Source organism: Capra hircus, chromosome 22, assembly GCF_001704415.2.
Source record: "Capra hircus breed San Clemente chromosome 22, ASM170441v1, whole genome shotgun sequence".
Lineage (NCBI taxonomy): Eukaryota > Metazoa > Chordata > Mammalia > Artiodactyla > Bovidae > Capra > Capra hircus.
Window position 1 is genome coordinate 49,292,252 of NC_030829.1, and position 17,727 is coordinate 49,309,978.

At 43.4% G+C, this 17,727-nt stretch overlaps 1 protein-coding gene across 1 annotated transcript in view; it reads right to left on the bottom strand.

The window, feature by feature from the left end:
- Nucleotides 1-17,727, bottom strand: part of RAD54L2 (RAD54-like 2 (S. cerevisiae)) — an 86,373-nt gene that overhangs the window by 33,450 nt on the left and 35,196 nt on the right. Inside the window, exon 2 of the mRNA XM_018038216.1 lies at nt 14,534-14,729. Coding sequence (XP_017893705.1) covers nt 14,534-14,675 — 142 coding nt within the window. The 5' untranslated portion in view covers nt 14,676-14,729. The remainder of the gene's footprint in view (nt 1-14,533; nt 14,730-17,727) is intronic.

The following is a 17,727-nucleotide window of genomic DNA, read 5'->3' on the forward strand; positions in this document are numbered from 1 at the left end:
ATCTTACAGTCAAGGTAATGTCTAGAATAATTTCACAAAATCAAAATTTAAAAAATCTAAATTAAATCCAAGGACACTGATGGAAACCACATTCCAATATTTAAAATTTGCCTCCCCTATGTCTTCTAACTTTTACACTCATGAAATAAAAGACTATCAAACAATATGAAAGACTGCTTAAACAGACTACAATAAAATACAGAATTTTTTTTTACACAACAAAGAGCACTGTGAGCAATGTTGAGATAAGTCACAGACCAGATGCTATTAATGGCATAAGTAGTAAGGGATCAGTGTATCCAGAATACTTACACAAACACTTAGACATGAAAAGCATCATTACCCCAGTCAAAACTGGCAGCATTACTTCAGAAATCTGAGCTGACTCCTGAACTATTCCCCTGCTTTCTGCAATCACTCAACTTCATTATTCCATATTCCAAGAAAACATCAACTAACATTCTATGGCCTTATGCCAAACATGAATGCTGAATCACGTACTCAGCTTGACTTCCCCCATTCCTTCCACCCCCCAGAATTCCAACAGCAACCCCACACCCGGCCACCACCACACATTAAGAAGAGAAAACCCTGCTGCTGTCCGAGGAGCAGAAGGTGGAGAGAGAGCCAACTCCCGTCTGGAAATGGCTGCCATTCTTGAGGAGCCACACACCAGCCGAGGCAGCAGGTGACTGGCAAGCGGCAGCCTGCAGCCGGCTTCCTGAGGAGACAGCCGTCCCTTCCAGACTCTGCCAAAGGCCTCAAGAGACAACAGGCTAGTCACTCGTTCCTCAAGAGTTCTCAAAGAATCTCTCAACTCTCTAGTAACAATTAAAAAAAGAAATGGGATAAACATTAAAAAGAGAATGAAATTTTGCCATTTGCAACAGCATGCATGGACCTGGAGGGTATCATGCTTAGTGAAATAAGTCAGAGAAAGACTCATACTGTATGTTATCACTAATATGTGGAATCTAAAAAATAAAACAAACTAGTAATTTAACAAGAAAGAAACAAACTCACAGATACCGAAAACAAACCAGTGTTTACTAGTGGGGAGAGAGGAGGAGGTGTGGGCAAGATAGGGGTAGGGAATTAGGAGGTACCAGTCACTATGTATAAAATACAGAAGATACAAAGATATATGGTACAGTACAGGGAATATAGGCAATATTTTGTAACTATAAATGGAGTATAATCTATAAAATTTTTGAGTCACTATGTTATATACCTGAAAGTAACATAATATTGTAAATCAACTACATCCCTGTCTGAAAAAAATAATAATAAATTGGCTAGGGCTATGAACGGGAAAACAGAGGCAATAAATTTTTTTTTTTGCTTGTTTCCCAAAGTATGAGTGATCCAAACATAGGAAAAATAAAAGGAGAATTAAAGACTCAAGCAAATTATTCCTGGAAACTGAAGAATCACTAAACGGCCAGTGCTTTCTCCACCTGCATTCAGCACTATGGGGGAGTAAAGCGGGTCCGTATGCTGCAACTGCTTGATGGGTGTCAGCGCTGGAGCTGGTTCAAGAGCCATGTCAATCCATGCCAGGCTCCCTGCTCTTCTGGAGGGCTCCAACTGGCAGTCTCTCTCAGGGAGGCTAGCAGACAGTCTCCTGGCATCTCCAATAAACCTGAGGGCCGAGAGTTAACAAAACCTGGGCACCCACAAAGTGAGGATTTAGGGAGAGGAATGAAGAGAACAAGCCTGCCTGCAACTTCGGGGGACTGTAGCCCTTCCCTCTGGAGTTCAGGCAGGTAAAGCCCTACATTCTCCTCCTGGAAATCCATTTTGAATGGTGACGGAAGCACAAAACAACGCGCAAATCTTCCGGTATGTGCAAACTCCACTAGGGCCCCTGTAAGAGTACCCACAACGAACAAGAGGGAAATAGGGCATGCCCGCTGTTCCAGAGGGAATGGGCAAAGAGTAACACCAACAGCTCAAATTCTGCTATTTTCATTTGAGAGAGGACTTAGGTATGCACACTAAGGTGATCGTCTTCCGAAATTTGTTACTGTCTTATCTGTTAAGCCTAAGAGTGTAGAAGACAGTAAAACTGGTCCTATGAACAAACAAAAGCTTCCCCTGTAAGCGTACAGTGGAAAGGCGGGGCGCGAAATCCATATAACTCGGTTTATTTTTTCACTCTGCTGATGAATGCTTTGAAGTACTGAGGCATGACCACAAAACACGCACACACACACTTCCCAGAAGGATTCAGTAGTTGAGAAACGGCCAGTCTTCCACAAGCAGAGCATCAGACATCATGCTGGGAAAGCACAGCAGGCAAGAGAGAAGTAAGGTACTTTTACAAACTCACAAAATTAGAGAGTACTGCTCCAGCACAGAATTTCCTCCACAAAACACATTCACATATAATTGAAACAGTTAAACTATTCCCATCAGACTCTTAATAATAAGAATTTCTGATTTGAGGGCAGAATACAAGGTAGGTTGAGAAGTGGATGCTGTGGAGGGCAGGGCTCAACCATCAGCTCCCATACCCCAGAGAGCAGCATTTAAACCCATGCCTTGGCAAAATAATAAACTATTGCATGTCACTGACCTCCTGGACTGTCTCCTTAACTTAAGCCTTAAATGTTGACTCTATGAATGCAAAGGCTGGAGAGAAAACTCAGACAGACAAAGCACTTTCTGACCACATTAGAAATAAGATAAATCTTAAAAAAAAAAAAAAAATTTTTCCTTAGGGTCACAGAAACTGCAAAGACAATATGCATCTATCTGGGAGCACACAGAGTCTGCTTCCTGATTAAAAGACCAGCTGGAACATAAGTACAACGTCTCTAAGCTGGAAGAGCACTCGCCAGTGGCTCTCCAAGGACCTTTCACTCCATAGGGGAAACACCCCATAGATCTCTACCATATATGATCACTGACGACGATAAAACCTCTCCTCTCCTCATCTTCAAACACAAATTCTGTGCCTAAAGAAGTTACCTAAATATCCCACTTGGCTTCCCTCCATACCGTTGTACTCCCTGGTCTGGATTCTGACACCAGACTCCAAAGGGTCTCCCTGCCTCTGATTACTCCTCCTTCGATCCACACTGTAAAAAGAGAGCTTTCTGAATTTGACCATGTCAGAGTCTCCACCCACCCAGGATCTCCTAAAATACCTTAAAGCTGTCCCTTCTACCCATAGGATATAGTCTAAAACACTAAGGCCTTCCCTGATTCCTAGCATCCAGCCTTCCTTCTGACCACCAACACCTGTACCCACACACCCTCCACTGCCTACTCTCTAGCCTCAAAAGTACAGTGCTTTCGAGGTCTCAGGCCTTGGCTGAGGCTGTGTCCCTCTTTCTCCACCTTTTCATCTAACAGTTATGTGTTAGAGTCTAATGACTTACTTCTTTCTAACCCATAGCCTCTTTTGGGTCCTCACTCGAAGATTAGCCTCCAGAACGCCTTCTCTAGGTTTCTTCCTTTTTGTTTCAGCATGTGCCCAACTGCTAAGCTGTAGTGTCTGTCAACATAGCTGCAGAGAGAAAGTTAATAGCTGCTGCTGTCTCTCTTGGTAAGCTGCTCAGGGAACTTCATTTAAGCCTGGCACGTTCTGCTTCTGTATTCTAAACTGGACCAAAGACTATTTGAAGACTTCATGAGATGATTCAAAAAATACTGAAAAGCCTTCTCCTCCAGAGGGTTGCTGGGTAACTCTGAAGTCAGGGCAGGCACGGTAACTGGGGGATAACTGTAGTCCCAGTACAGGTCTGTGGTGAGTCTGCTAGACATGTACCCCACCCCATGCCCCGTCATGCCCAAGCCCATCTAAAACGGCGCTGGTCACTAGCTCTGCTCCCAGAAGCACTGGGGCCCAGCCTACCTGCAACGCTTGTTATCTTTTGGCTAGATTTATTCATGTTACCAATATAACTCATTCAGTCCTCAAAACGGTAAATACAAAATACTACAAATATTCCCATTGTACAGATGAAAAAAAACGTCCTTCACAAAGCTGTTAGTTTGAACTTGGGTGTCTGATCTGGCTCCAGAGTCCCTGCTCTTAGCCACCACCCTGCACAATTTCTCCTGTACTACCATTCCCCTTAAAGTTATAAAGGAAGAAAACAGAGCTCAGAAAGAGTCATACATGTACTGCGCCTTGATTTACAACAAAGAATAAAACAAAACTCTAATGCAGAGTAGAGCAATTAACCATACTGGTGGGGGATGGGGGGAATGAAGCTTGACTCTAACTCACACCACACAGAAATCAATTCCAGATGTATCCAAGACCTAAATGCGACGGCAAAACATGAAACATCTAGAAGACAACAGGAGAATATCTTCATGACCTTGGGGTAGACAACTATTTCTTATACAAAGCACAAAACAAAAAGAGGAAAACATGATAAATTTGACTTCATTAAAATTAAAGCATCTATAGATCAAAAATACAATTTAAAAAAGATTATAAAACTGTAAAAAATACACAACTAAGAGTGAAAAATCAAGCAATATAAATGGGAAAGGTGTGTCATGTGTATATATCAAAAAGACATCCAGATATAAAAAATTTCTATAAACCAACTAAGAAATTTATGAAAGAAAGAAAAATGGTAGAAAACATGGGTTTGGGCACTTTACAAAAGTGAAAATGATCGTGAGCGGGTGGAAAAGAGCTCAACACCTGAAGTAATTCAGTTCAGTTCAGTCGCTCAGTCGTGTCTGACTCTTTGCAACCCCATGAATCACAGCATGCCATTACTCCTGTCCATCACCAACTCCCAGAGTTCATCCAAACTCATGTGCATCGAGTCAGTGATGCCATCCAGCCATCTCATCCTCTGTCGTCCCCTTTTCCTCCTGCCCCAATCCCTCCCAGCATCAGGGTCTTTCCCAACGAGTCAACTGTTCGCATGAGGTGGCCAAAGTATTGGAGTCTCAGCTTCAGCATCAGTCCTTCCAATGAACACCCAGGACTGATCTCCTTTAGGATGGAGGAAAATGGAAATTAAAACCACAATCAGATACCAACCCGTCCCCCCAACCCCTTGGATTGCGGGGAAGGAATGTTAAAGGCTCTACAAAATCACTCTGAACAAGAGGGTCAGGGTCTGACATGTTTTCCTGATGCAGGTTTACAGAACAGGCCTGCCCCCGGCACACTCAAACTCTGCCCCTTTGTGTCCCTAAGCCTAACACACAGAAAGGAAGGACAAGAACAAGCACCCAAATTAGCACTGCTTCATTTCTAACAGGGAGGCCATCTAAATAGTGACACAAGCTATGCTGGAAGATCAGTCCAACAACAGATATGCAAGTTTTCTCCAAAAAAAGTGACACGTTTCTAGGGAAGAAAAGGAAGACAGAAATACAGAATACAAAGATCTGGCTTGAGGGACTTCCCTGGTGGTCCAGTGGTTGGGACTTGGTGGTTCCACTGCAGGGGGTGCAGGTTTGATCCTGGATCTGGGAACTAAAATCCCACAGGCCGTGTACCACAGCCAAAAAACAAACAAAAAAAAGATCTGGCTTGAATCTGTAATTTAAGGAATGCTGCTCGTCATCCATGTTGAGAGCAAAATGCTGAAGTGCAATAGAGTGTTCTCTTAACACTGTCTTGTCTGTCTTGGTGCATTCAGTTGCGTGGTCTAACTGCTCCCACAAGCGGATTCACAGCCCTTTTCTCTGTTTCAGTGATTCCTCTTTGTTCCTAAAAACATGACTTCCCTTCCCTGTCTTCGTCCAGAACAAGAGAACAACAGATCTAGAATTCAGGTTGCAAACTTTTCATTTTGTGGAAGAGAACTTAAAGGCTTAGCAAGGACTTTCCCAGGATCACAGAAGTGTAGATGAAGACTGCTTTGCCTGGTGGGGTGCTCCTCTCTATCACACACTAGAGTGCTGGGGCAAAGGCTTTCCCGGGCCACAGTGACAGCTTTAGCCAGTATGGACTGCCACCTCTCTCTCCTACACCATCAGTTTCTCCCTCCCACCCTGATCAGTCCCACTGGCAAAAGAAAGTTTGAAAGATAAAACCTGTTCTCCCCCTATTCTGGTTTGAGCCCCTATCACTGCACTGAAATTGATCATTTTGGGCACAAGGACCCCACACTGCTAAATCCAATGTCAATTCTTAGCCTTATCTAACACAATTGATCACTTCCTCCTTGAAATGACTTTTGTTTTCCTATCTGGATCCCATAACATCTTCTCCTGGGTGATCTACTACCTCAGTGGCCATTTCCTTTCAGTCTTCTTTCCTCAATCATCCTCCTTCCCTCCCCACTTCTGCTGTCAAGTGCTTAGTCGTTCAGACCATTTCTCTTATTCCTGGAATAATCTTACCCTGTCCTGTGATTTAGGTACCATTCATATACAGACATACCCCACTTTTTTTTTTTTTTTTTTAAGTAGAGTTCTCCTCTGAATTTCAACTCAGCAGTCTAACTGCCCTGTGGACATTTCAACTTCGAGGCATAAGACATGTCAAACTTGTTTCTCCAAAATCAAACTCCCGTCTGTCTCCAATCCATGCCTTGCCCCTGATTTTCCTAACCTTAGAAAATGGCATCTTAAAGTTGTTCAATAAAAACTCAGAATCCATCCTTATCTTCCCTGTTACTCTGACACAATCTGTATCTATTTCATCAACCAATTCTCTTGGCTCTATCTTCAAAACATACCGAGAATCCAACTACTCCCACCAACTCCACCAAGCCATCATCTTTCCTGCCTTGAATTCTGATATATCTTCCTAACTGGTCTCCCTGATTTTGCCCTCATCTCCCTAACAGTCTAGTCGCCTACATATCAACCAGAGGGATCTTTCCTCTGTTCAAACCCTGCAATGGCTCCCATCTCACAGAATAAGGCCCCACACATAAGCCTCCCTCATTATTAATCCTCCCCAACATAGTGGTACCTCTGTTACTATGAATGAACCTATACTGACACATCAGTATCACCCAGAGTCCAGAGTTTACATTAGGGTTCACTCCTGATGTTGGACAAATATATAATGACAGGTATCCACCATGGTAGACCATGCAGAGCAGTTTCACTGCCCTAAAGTCTTCTGTGCTCCACAGATTCATCCCTCCTCTCCCTCAAACCTCTGGTAACAACTGATCTTTTTGCTTTTATTTTTAAAAATAAAAACTCAGAAAAGTAAAAATGAAATACCATGGAATTATGAAACAATCCTGGTTTTGAAAATTTTTAAATGGCACATGCAAAAAAAAATGCAATGGGATTCCAGCTTTGTAGAAATATACATCTGAAGAGAAAAATAACTGAAGAATAAGATATCAATACTCTTGCTATCTCTGGCTGATAGAATTCTATGTGATTTCTATATTCTTTATAGTGTTCTATATTTCCAAAATTTAATTATAGGTGCATATTACTAATAATCAGAAATTTATTGTTAAATAGTAAACTCAACAAGCAGTTGGGCATCACAGATTTATTATCCAAACTCCAGACACATTCTTTGAAGACGGATCTAGGATATGAGGCAATCACAGGGTTCATAACATTTACTTAAAACTATTCTTAGAAGAGAAAGAAATCTAGGCTCAAAACAGGGATGTCTAATGTGACAGAAAGGCCATTATAAACAGTGAAAACTACAACCTCCATAACCTACGCTCCCTGTGAAGGGCCCTGGGGGCTTCCATGGGAGGGAGGAAACATTGGCTAGGATTCCCATTAGATTGCTGCAACTGTTCCTCCCAAGTGCCATTCTTCATGACGCAAAAGCCGCCCACTCTGATCTTAGTTTAAAACTCTGGAGGTTCCCAACACTTCTTCCACTTCCAGCTGCAAGACTGCTCCTGCAGACTGCTGGTGCTTACTGATACACTCGGGACTCACAGTGTAAGTCTGAAACAGCAGCTGTCAGAACTCAAGCAAATAAGTCCAGGGTTCCAGGTATATCTCGAGCCACCACCACGGCCTTACATGCTCAAGCCCCTACCTAGCTCACCCCAGAGCACCCTGCCCTTTGCTCTCTGTCCTCTAGCCACCAAGGCCTCCATCTTCCTGAGTCTAAACAAGCAGAGCTGTTCCCACCCCAGGGCCTTTGCCCTGGCCCTGTGCCTAGGATACTTTACCCTGATTCTTTACACTGCAAGCAAAGAAGACAAACAGAAGGGCGTGAGAGAAGCAGCACAAGTCAGACTCCCTGCAGGAGACTACGAGACGCAGGGGTTGAGAAGGAGATCAGCTTTCCTTACCCAGGGGTCCAAGGTGAAGGGGGTCACAGTTGGCATCTAGGAGGCTAGCTTTCTGTCAATACAATGGCTATGAAGCAGGTTCCGGAAGCACTAAGCATGTCATACCCCTAGCTGCTGTGCAAGGAAACTAGTGTCCTGATGCGCCATGGAAAACAGACAAGAATAGAATGAAATGGGGGAGTGGGGGGAAGGCCTATGTTCTAAAGAGATGTGCCCATCAAATCAGTCTGTGTCCAGATCCTGACTCACTTAAATAAACCAGGACTTCTCCAAGTTTTCTGCTGAGGAGTCCTGAATTCCTACAGAAAATGTTCTTATCCCTTAGGGCACCATCTAAAGCATTCAAACTCCACTCTCAAATTTATTTGAAGAAAATCTAATTTTATCTTAAAACTTCATGTGAATACTGATTTCTATGCCCAAATTTCCATTACATAAAAAAGTTTTGTTTCAATCCATACCAAAGTACTGAAGCCCCAAGCCCTGACACTCCTCCGCTAACTTCCCAATAAAACTGACACTCCAGCAAGGCCTGTCATGTTTACAGTGAAGCTCCATAAACTCCTAGTATCCCTTCCACAACCTAAGGAACCAAGTTTGGAAATAAAACTCTTTGGTAAGCAATCATTCCTAGAAGAGCCATTAAATGGTTTAAGCCTGTAGTTTTTGACTGGGGCTTGGGTTTTACAATGAAATTCCTATTAAAAAAAAAATCCTACTCTTGTCTTAGCTGAACAAGGCTGTTCACAACATGGGCCAAACAGCTTGGATGAGCAGAGGGCTCTCAGAAGAAAAGGGTGGTGGAGGACCCAGTTCTCCTACCAAAAAAACAAGAAAATAGCACAGAAACCAGTACAACTCATGAAGTAAAAAAAAAATACCAGAGGAAAAGAAATGGGGCATCTGGTTTTTCCTTGTAATAAATACTCCGTACGAATAAGGGTAACCTAAATGGACTGGCGGGGGAGGGGAATCTCATCATTAATCACGATCGTTATACACCTGGAGAACAACTGAAATTTTGGAGGGAAACCAAGAATTGAATCCAGATGAATATTAATGGGAAATACATGAAGTTCTTATTAAACAAACATATTAAATTCTAAGAATCTCCCCCACCCCCAACCTTTACTGTACATTTAGGCCCAGGTTTCCTGCTATTTTTCTCTCCTGTCTCCCTGCTGCAAGGAGATAAGAAACTACCTTGGGGAAATGATATTAGGATTTTTACCAGTTGCACAGACAGACCCTTGGAACTATTCCTTGGTCTAGATACTCTATTACCTACAGTTGCCAAGTACACGAAAGGAAGAATCTACTGTAGGCCTAAAGGGTAGAGTGACATGGAGAAAGACCAATGAACCAGCAAACCAACAAGCAAAACACAGGTAAATGAAAACATATCATCCCTCACCCATGCCACACTCTCACATCCAATGCAGCACACATTAAGTAGTAACTGAAAGCAAACTCTTTTTGTAAAGGCCACATAATTCCAGGAGTTTCCTTCATCTAAATATTTCTAAGCACCTTACCTGGATCAAGAGATTAGAGCTCACGCTCAGCTAGAATACTGAGCCAAACAACCACCGCACAAGGAAAGCCAATTTCCAGACAGAGCAGGTTTTGAAACTCTGCCTCTAATAATGACAGACCCCCGAAAGAGCTGACCTCTAACTTTCCCCATCATTCCAAAAGAATATACAAAAGAAAAACAGGAATGACATGCCAATCCAAAACATCTCGCAACATGCCACAGGTCCCCTCACCTGTGAGGAACAGAGAGCACTATCTTCTTCCCCACTTTTTTGAAGACAAAATCATGAAGCTGTTCCCCAATAGCCAAAGCCACCATGTTCTATCATAGCCAGTTCTCAGACTAATGCCTCACAAGTCAGCTTTGGAAGGTCAGTATCAAGGGGCAGACAATGCTCCAACTTAATGTAGCAAAGCTAAAAATATCTCAACTCCCCCCATTCACTCACTAGTCTGTTCCTTCCATCTTTGCAAAGGTTTCATAATCCTCCCAGGCTTTACTTAGTCCATCTTCAGTCTGCCCCACATAGCCAATAAATAAATCCCACTGCAACAAATCTGACTTTGTATTCCTCATGTGCAGATCAACTGACTCAAAAGTTCAAACCCTCACTGACCCTTCCCATAAAGCTCCGTCAGAGACCTAACTGGTTTTCTTGATCTGTAGGCCATCTCTGTTGTGCACTGCTAGAATAACATTCCTAAAATAAAAGGTCTAATGGATGCTCCCACAGTAAAACCATCCATCAGTTCCATGTTGCCTCTAAAATAAATTCCAGATCCCTTCATGCTCTGACCACAGGTCATCACTGCAGGCTCACTCTGGTCATCCTCCTAAAGTGCTCAGCTCTACACCAAGTAGACAGCTCACCATTCTCTACCACATGCCATGCCTTCCCTTTATTCAGGCCAGTACTTCTAACTGTCCTCTCATCTCTGATCAACAATATCACCAACTTCTTCCTGCAAAGCACTCATTAAGAAGGAATGCAAACACATCACAGGCAGGGAATTATATGAATCTATGGAGTCAGAAGCAGCATGGGTTTGAAATAGGAGCACCACCTTGGAAACCAAAGGCCCAGCTTTACCATTTTCTTACTAAGTTACACTGAGCAAGGCACTTCCCTTTCTGAGCCTCAGTTTTCTCATCTGTAAAATGCACCCACCCTACTTAACACACAGGATTACTAAAATAATCAAGTAAGACAAAACATTTCAAAATGCTTCTGAAGGGATGGAACTAAAGTAGTACTTAGAAATTTAGTTTTAAGTGCTACTAGGAAAAAAAATGCTTAAATGAGCTAAGCATAATCTTAAGAAGCTTGAAAGTAATACAAAATAAACCCCAAAGATGTGGGAGAATATTCTAAAGTAGACATTACAAAGAAAGCAAACATAATATAGAGGCTCACCAAAGCCAGAAGGCAGTTCTTTGAAAAGGTTAGTAGGATAGTTCAGATGTTTCTGTCAACTATAAGGAAGTGCCGTCAAAGTGAAACACTTCAAATAGAAAGGGCTGTAGTAACAGCTTCCTTTTTGAAAGGGTATCTCAGCTGCAGCACTATTGACATTTGGGGCCAGATAACAGTGTGGCAGGGAGCTGTTCTATGCAGTGCAGGACGGTCAGCAGGATGGCTTATTTCTACCCACAAGATGCCAGTAGCATTCCTCCTCCACTCCCAGGAGTCGTGACAACCAGAAATGCCTTCAGACTTTGTAACCTGTCCCCCGGGAGGTAAAATCAACCCAGGTTGAGAAAAACTGTTCTAAGAAAACAAAAGGGCCACATCACACTACACCAGCTAAAACTAGACTATTCATAGCTATTCCTAATTTTAGAATGGCTGGCTGCTCTGCCCATTAGAACCGCAGGATAACCAGCAACCCAAGATAGCAGAGGCAAGACTGAAGAAAATAAGCAGGTCTTGGATGTTTCAGCACAACTGCACAGAGTGTTCAAGATGAGAGGACCAGGAAACCTGTAAGAACTGACACACTGGCAGAAATACCACAAGTAGCAGAAGTATCATATTTATTTCAGGGGAGCAGGCGTCGGGGGTGGGAGGGGAGGGCTGTAGTGTTCAAACACTATAGTGAAACATAAAAACGGTGTTTGCAAGGAACTCTGCTCAATTGTATGGGTGCTTGCAAGGAACTCTGCTCAACTGTATGTGGCAGCCTGGATGGGAGAGGGGTTTGGGGGAAAATGGATACAGGTATATGTATGGCTGGGTCCCTTCCATGTTCACTTGAAACTATCACAACATTGTTAATCGGCTATACCCCAATACAAAACAAAATTTTTTTTAAAAAAGCGCTTGAATCAAATTCCAAGAAGTAAGATACCCTAACGGGGTCAAAGGAGACAGCACCTATGGAAACTTTTTCTTACTCGCTCTGAAATTCATAAGCAATAAAAAGAAATCATTTCAAAATTTTAAAAAGTTATTTCATCAAATACATTTTCTTTTTTAAAAACTCCAATACAATAAGTACATTATTCTGAGACAAATCACAAATTCTTGCCACTTTTAAATAAATAATAGTAAAGTTCTCAAATTTATACCATACAATTTTTGAATAATTAAGAATCTGACCAAGAGAAAAGGAATCCAAGAAGCCAAGTGGGAAAATAGTGTGTATATATCCATTACACTCACCGGCAGCACCTAAAACCCAGTCTAAACCTGATGAGAGTTCTAGAGGTGCCTGAAAACATAAATTTTGAGAAACCAAATGATATAAGAGCAAAAAGTGATGCAGATACCTAGGGATTCTAATGCTGTCTTAAGAACCATGAGAGGCAAGCAAAACAGTCTAATGGTATATCTATACATCACTATCTTCTGTAATTTCTCCTCATTCTACTTTATGGACAGGAACTATAAAACCAGTGGTGGCGAGACTCCAGTGGAACAGGCTAGCAGTGGATCGCAGAAGATGCGGTCTGGGTGAGGGCAGGGAGTGAAATGGTAATTTGCCTGCCAGAAGTAAACTGAAAATGGGGCAGAGACTTCTCGATAGTTTACGTGAAAGAAAATCGATCCCTGAACTGTATGGCAGCTGTTAGGATGATTGAGAACTAAAGACATTAACATCAACAAAGAAAAAGGAGAGATGTTTATTCTCCTGGAATCTGGAGGATGACAGGAGTGCATCTTCACCAGGCTCCAGCAGGTCCAAGGAATGACAATCTACTGCAATTTCAGGTATAAAACTGAATACTGGTGTCTTATAAAAAGGCACATTTTACTCCTAGGATAACAGGAAGCTTACAAACGACTAAATCCTGTGCCATGAAGGGCCAGCATTGACTGAGACGCTGGTCAGATGACCTAACGCTAGACTAATGATGAAAGAAAAAGTCTAATGCCACTTCAACAAGTTGGGACTAGGCGCTCCCGGTGACGTGTCTCGGGTGGTGGAGGAGTGGGGGGCTGCTACCGGAAAGGAGCGGAGCTCCTGGGAAGCTATCCCCCCCGACGCCCACCGCCGGGAAGTCATGTCGGTGCTGCCGGCACCACCTCGCTGCGGTGGCCGTGATGCACTCCACCCCCGAGTCCCCACTCCCGGGAGCCCCGGCCTCCGAGTCGGACGTAGCTGAGCAGAATAGGAGGGCTCTAACGCCAGGAGGACTGTGGTGATGGTGTGCGAGGACTGATTCCCAGAGCCTTGCCTGACCTCTGACCCATGAGCATGGGGAGGATTGGCATCTCCTGTCTTTTTCCTGCTTCCTGGCATTTCAGCACCTCTCCAGTGGGGTGTCCCCGAATTCTGAACACCAACTCATGTCAAATTATCGTCATCAGCCTTCTGGCTGCTGCTGTCTCACTTTTATACTTTTCTGTTGTCATAATCCGAAATAAGTATGGATGGCTCTCCAAAGAGAAGAAGTTTCAAAGGTACTTGGCACGAGTTACTGACATTGAAGCTACAGACACCAATAACCCCAATGTGAACTATGGCATCGTGGTGGACTGTAGGAGCAGCGGGTCTTGGATATTTGTCTATTGCTGGCCACGGCAAAGTGGCAATCCTCACGATCTGTTGGATATCAGGCAAATGAGGGATAAAAACCGAAAGCCTGTGGTCATGAAAATAAAACCCGGTATGTAAACAATAAATATCTGCTTGGTAACCAAAAAAAAAAAAAAAAAAACCAAGTTGGGAATAAAGAAAGGGTGAGCCAAGCAAACCAAACAGGAGTCCAGCAGGGGTCTAGCAGCTACACAGGGGCAGTTCTCTCCCCAGTGGAACAATTTATGGTTGCCTGAAGTGGCTGAGCGGCAGACCAGCACTGCAGGAGACGGGGTAAGATTTCTGAACCCATCAAGAACCTCTCCCCAAATAACGTCCTCAGGTTCACAGAAGCAGAATCGTGAATGTAACTGAGGAAACTCAGAGGCCACCCACAGTTACCCCTGATGGGTTTGTGGTCACCAGACCACAAAGTCTCACCACAGGAACTCTGCCACTGACTCGCTGCACGACTTCAACAAGTATGCTCCACTCTCAAATGTGTGGACCTAAGTGTGCACATGGCCAAAGATGAGGTGAGGGCTAAAGGTCCCTTCAGCACCAGAGTGAAGCTCACACAGAGGCACAATTCATTTCCTGGGGAAGCGCATATGGATTCACTGTCGCTGTGTTTCAGACTTTGCCTTCTCACGATGGATGACCTGAGAAATCCAACCGCAAACACCCAGCCGTCTCAGCAAAAAATTTAATAGAGGAAAGGGAAGCAACCGTGGTCACTCACGAGAGTCACTCACCATCCAGCAGGTCTTCCCCATCATCCCTGCCATGCTCCTCCACTGCCACCTCCTCCTCCTCCTCCTCCTCCTCTTCCGCATCCTCCAGCTCCACGTCTGGGTCCAGGTCTGGATCGCTCCCTGAGGCGGATTCGTCTGACATGGCTCCCAGAGGTCCTCAGTGGACATTACCGTCTCATGGTCCACTGCAGGGGTCCTGGGAGGAGGACAAGAGGCAATAGAATCACCAAAGGATTCACTTAGGAACACACATTTTTCAAAAAGAGAAAATGTCAAGGATGAATACTCTGGTTAGGTATGGAGCTAAGCATACCTAAAATCTCAACCTTTCCCACAAGGACACTGGCCCTAAGACATACTGTGGTGACTCTCTGCCCAGCTCAAGACTCTCTTACCTGCTTGTTTGGTCCCTTTAAAGTATTTTCTTGTCCAAACACCCTATATACTTCAGAATCTCCATTGGTTCATTCCTTCATGCATTAACTGCTTCCTGAGCACCAACTCAAGTCAAGGCTATGGTTTTTCCAGTAGTCACGTATGGATGTGAGAGTTGGACTATAAGGAAAGCTGAGCACCAAAGAATTGATACTTTTGAACTGTGGTGTTGGAGAAGACTCTTGAGAGTCCCTTGGACTGCAAGGAGATGCAACCAGTCCATCCTAAAGGAAATCAGTCCTGAATGTTCACTGGAAGGACTGATGCTGAAGCTGAAACTCCAATACTTTGGCCACCTCATGCGAAGAGCTGACTCATTTGAAAAGACCCTGATGCTGGGAAAGATTTGAGGGCAGGAGGAGAAGGGGACGACAGAGGATAAGATGGTTGGATGGCATCACCAACTCAATGGACTTGAGTTTGGGTAAACTCTGGGAGTTGGTGATGGACAGGGAGGCCTCGCATACTGCAATTCATGGGGTTACAAAAAGTCAGACACAACTGAGTGACTGAACTGAACTGAACTGAGCACCAACTCTTTGCATCTCCGTAGATATATATATACATGCATATATAATAGCAGGCACTCAGGTTTCGGGGACACAGTACAAAGTAGAGAAAAGTATGTCAGAAGGTGGTGTGTGCCAGAAGCTATTATCTTATATAGTGTGGCGGAGGTGGGGGTGGGGAATGGGGACAGGAAAGTTCTCACTGAGCAGAAGCCAGAAGGAACAGAGAGCCACACAGACATCTGCAGGGACTGTGTCCAGGCAGAGCAAGCAGCAAAGGCGAGGTCCTGGAGGAGCTGCGAGTGCTCAGGAAATAAGGAGAAGGCCCTATCTTGGAGCATGACAAGGAAGATGGTCCATTCTCCCATCACCTGAATAAAATGCTTACAGGCAACTGACTACTCATCACACTGTCACTCCTCCCGAGCAGGTAGGGAGCCTCAGAACGCCCGCGCCCACAGCTCAGCTCTCAGGCTCTGCCCTAGCTCGTGGCCCAGTTCCAGCTCCATTTCTTCCAAGAAGCCTTTGTCCACTGCGCCAGTCTTCTGGGATCACGTTCCCTCTTCTGAACTCCAGCAGCCATGCTGACCAGGCTGACCTTCACTGAAGGCTTCATATGAGTTACTTGGCAAAGTGTTTGCCTTCTTTGGTTTCTTACCTCCTGACCCAGTAGTAAGCCCCTAGTGGCAGGGATTTAGCTGGGAACTGTTTCTTTGTATCCTAGAGCTAGAAGCCTGTCCTATTCAAATCACTCCTATTCACATTCACTCTCTCCTGCCAATCTGCTTGCTCTATTATATTTAGTATGTGTCAGGCACTGCGCATGTTTGTCCACCTCTCTCTCTCCATTTTACTATTAGCAAAAGTCCTTTCTTCTTGAGTGAAGAGAAAAAAACAGGATAAAGAGAAAGCTAGCTGCTTTGTGATACAGCAAATACAACAAAATATTAATGTGAACATTCACCAGTTCTTTCCATTTTTTGGTATATTTCAAATTTTTTATTACAAAATGTGGGGAAGAGGGGCACAAGATAAATAATCTTTCGTAAGACAAACAGCTGTAGACAACCACATCCAGAATCAGGTCATCCTAAAATTCCCTCCCAAAATTAGAAAAAAAAGAAAGAAACACAAGTATCTCAATTATTCAACACAAATACCATTCTAGACCTGGAATCTCTTAAAGTTCAGACACAATTTGAAACAGAACTTCTATGTTCTCCAGAATAGAAACAGAAACAAAACAAAGCAAACTGGATCCTTTAGAATTTTGGAAAACCAGAATTTAAGACTGCTCAGTTAAAAAGCACAGGAATAATGAGCGTGTGTATCCTGACAGGTCACATACTTAGCCTCTGAAGACAACAAAAGCAAAGAGCAGCTGTGGATGGTTCAGTAATAGAATTCAAATTTTTGCATTAATAACACACTTGCAAAAACATTTACAAAGGGCATTAAAGTACAGGGAAGAAAAGTGACACACAAATACACATCAATATAACTAATGATGAGCTACCATTCACTGACAAAGCAAATTCCAAGTCTCTGAGGGAAATCTATGTCTTTAGTTCATTAGGTTTGAAAAAGGAAGTAGCAAACCAATCAAATATCAGCAGGTTTAGAAGTGAAATTTATTTCTGAATATTAGTATAATGATAATTCATTACTCTGTTTGGAAGTCACTGTTCATAATCAGCATAAACCCCCTGTTTCATTCTACACTGCTTGAGGTAAGTTATTTTGCTGTGTGCCTGGCTAATTATGGAGTGGCTTTTAGAGAACAATTTTTAATTAGCAAGTACCTTTAGGTAATCTGAATTCCTGGCATTTTACAGAAGAAATTGTGTGGTGATGGAAAAATGACAATCACTTAGAGGTTAGCAATAACAAGGAAAAGCTTCCTGCAAACCCAGTTAACAAACATCTTTAAAACCATCTCAGCCCCAAGCTCCTGACAGACAGAAGCAAACGTCAATTAAACATTCAACCACCACATATGTTGTTAAGACTATGAAAGACATTGATCCAGCCCCCCTCTTAAAACTATTTTAAAAAAGAGGACACTTTTAAAATAGTACCCAGGCCATCAGATGCCCATATCAGAGAAAAAACTGGCAAGTAATGGCTCTCTTGCTGCTGCTGCTGCTGCTGCTACTGCTAAGTCACTTCAATCGTGTCCAACTCTGCGACCACATAGACGGCAGCCCACCAGGCTCCCCTGCCCCTGGGATTCTCCAGGCAAGAACACTG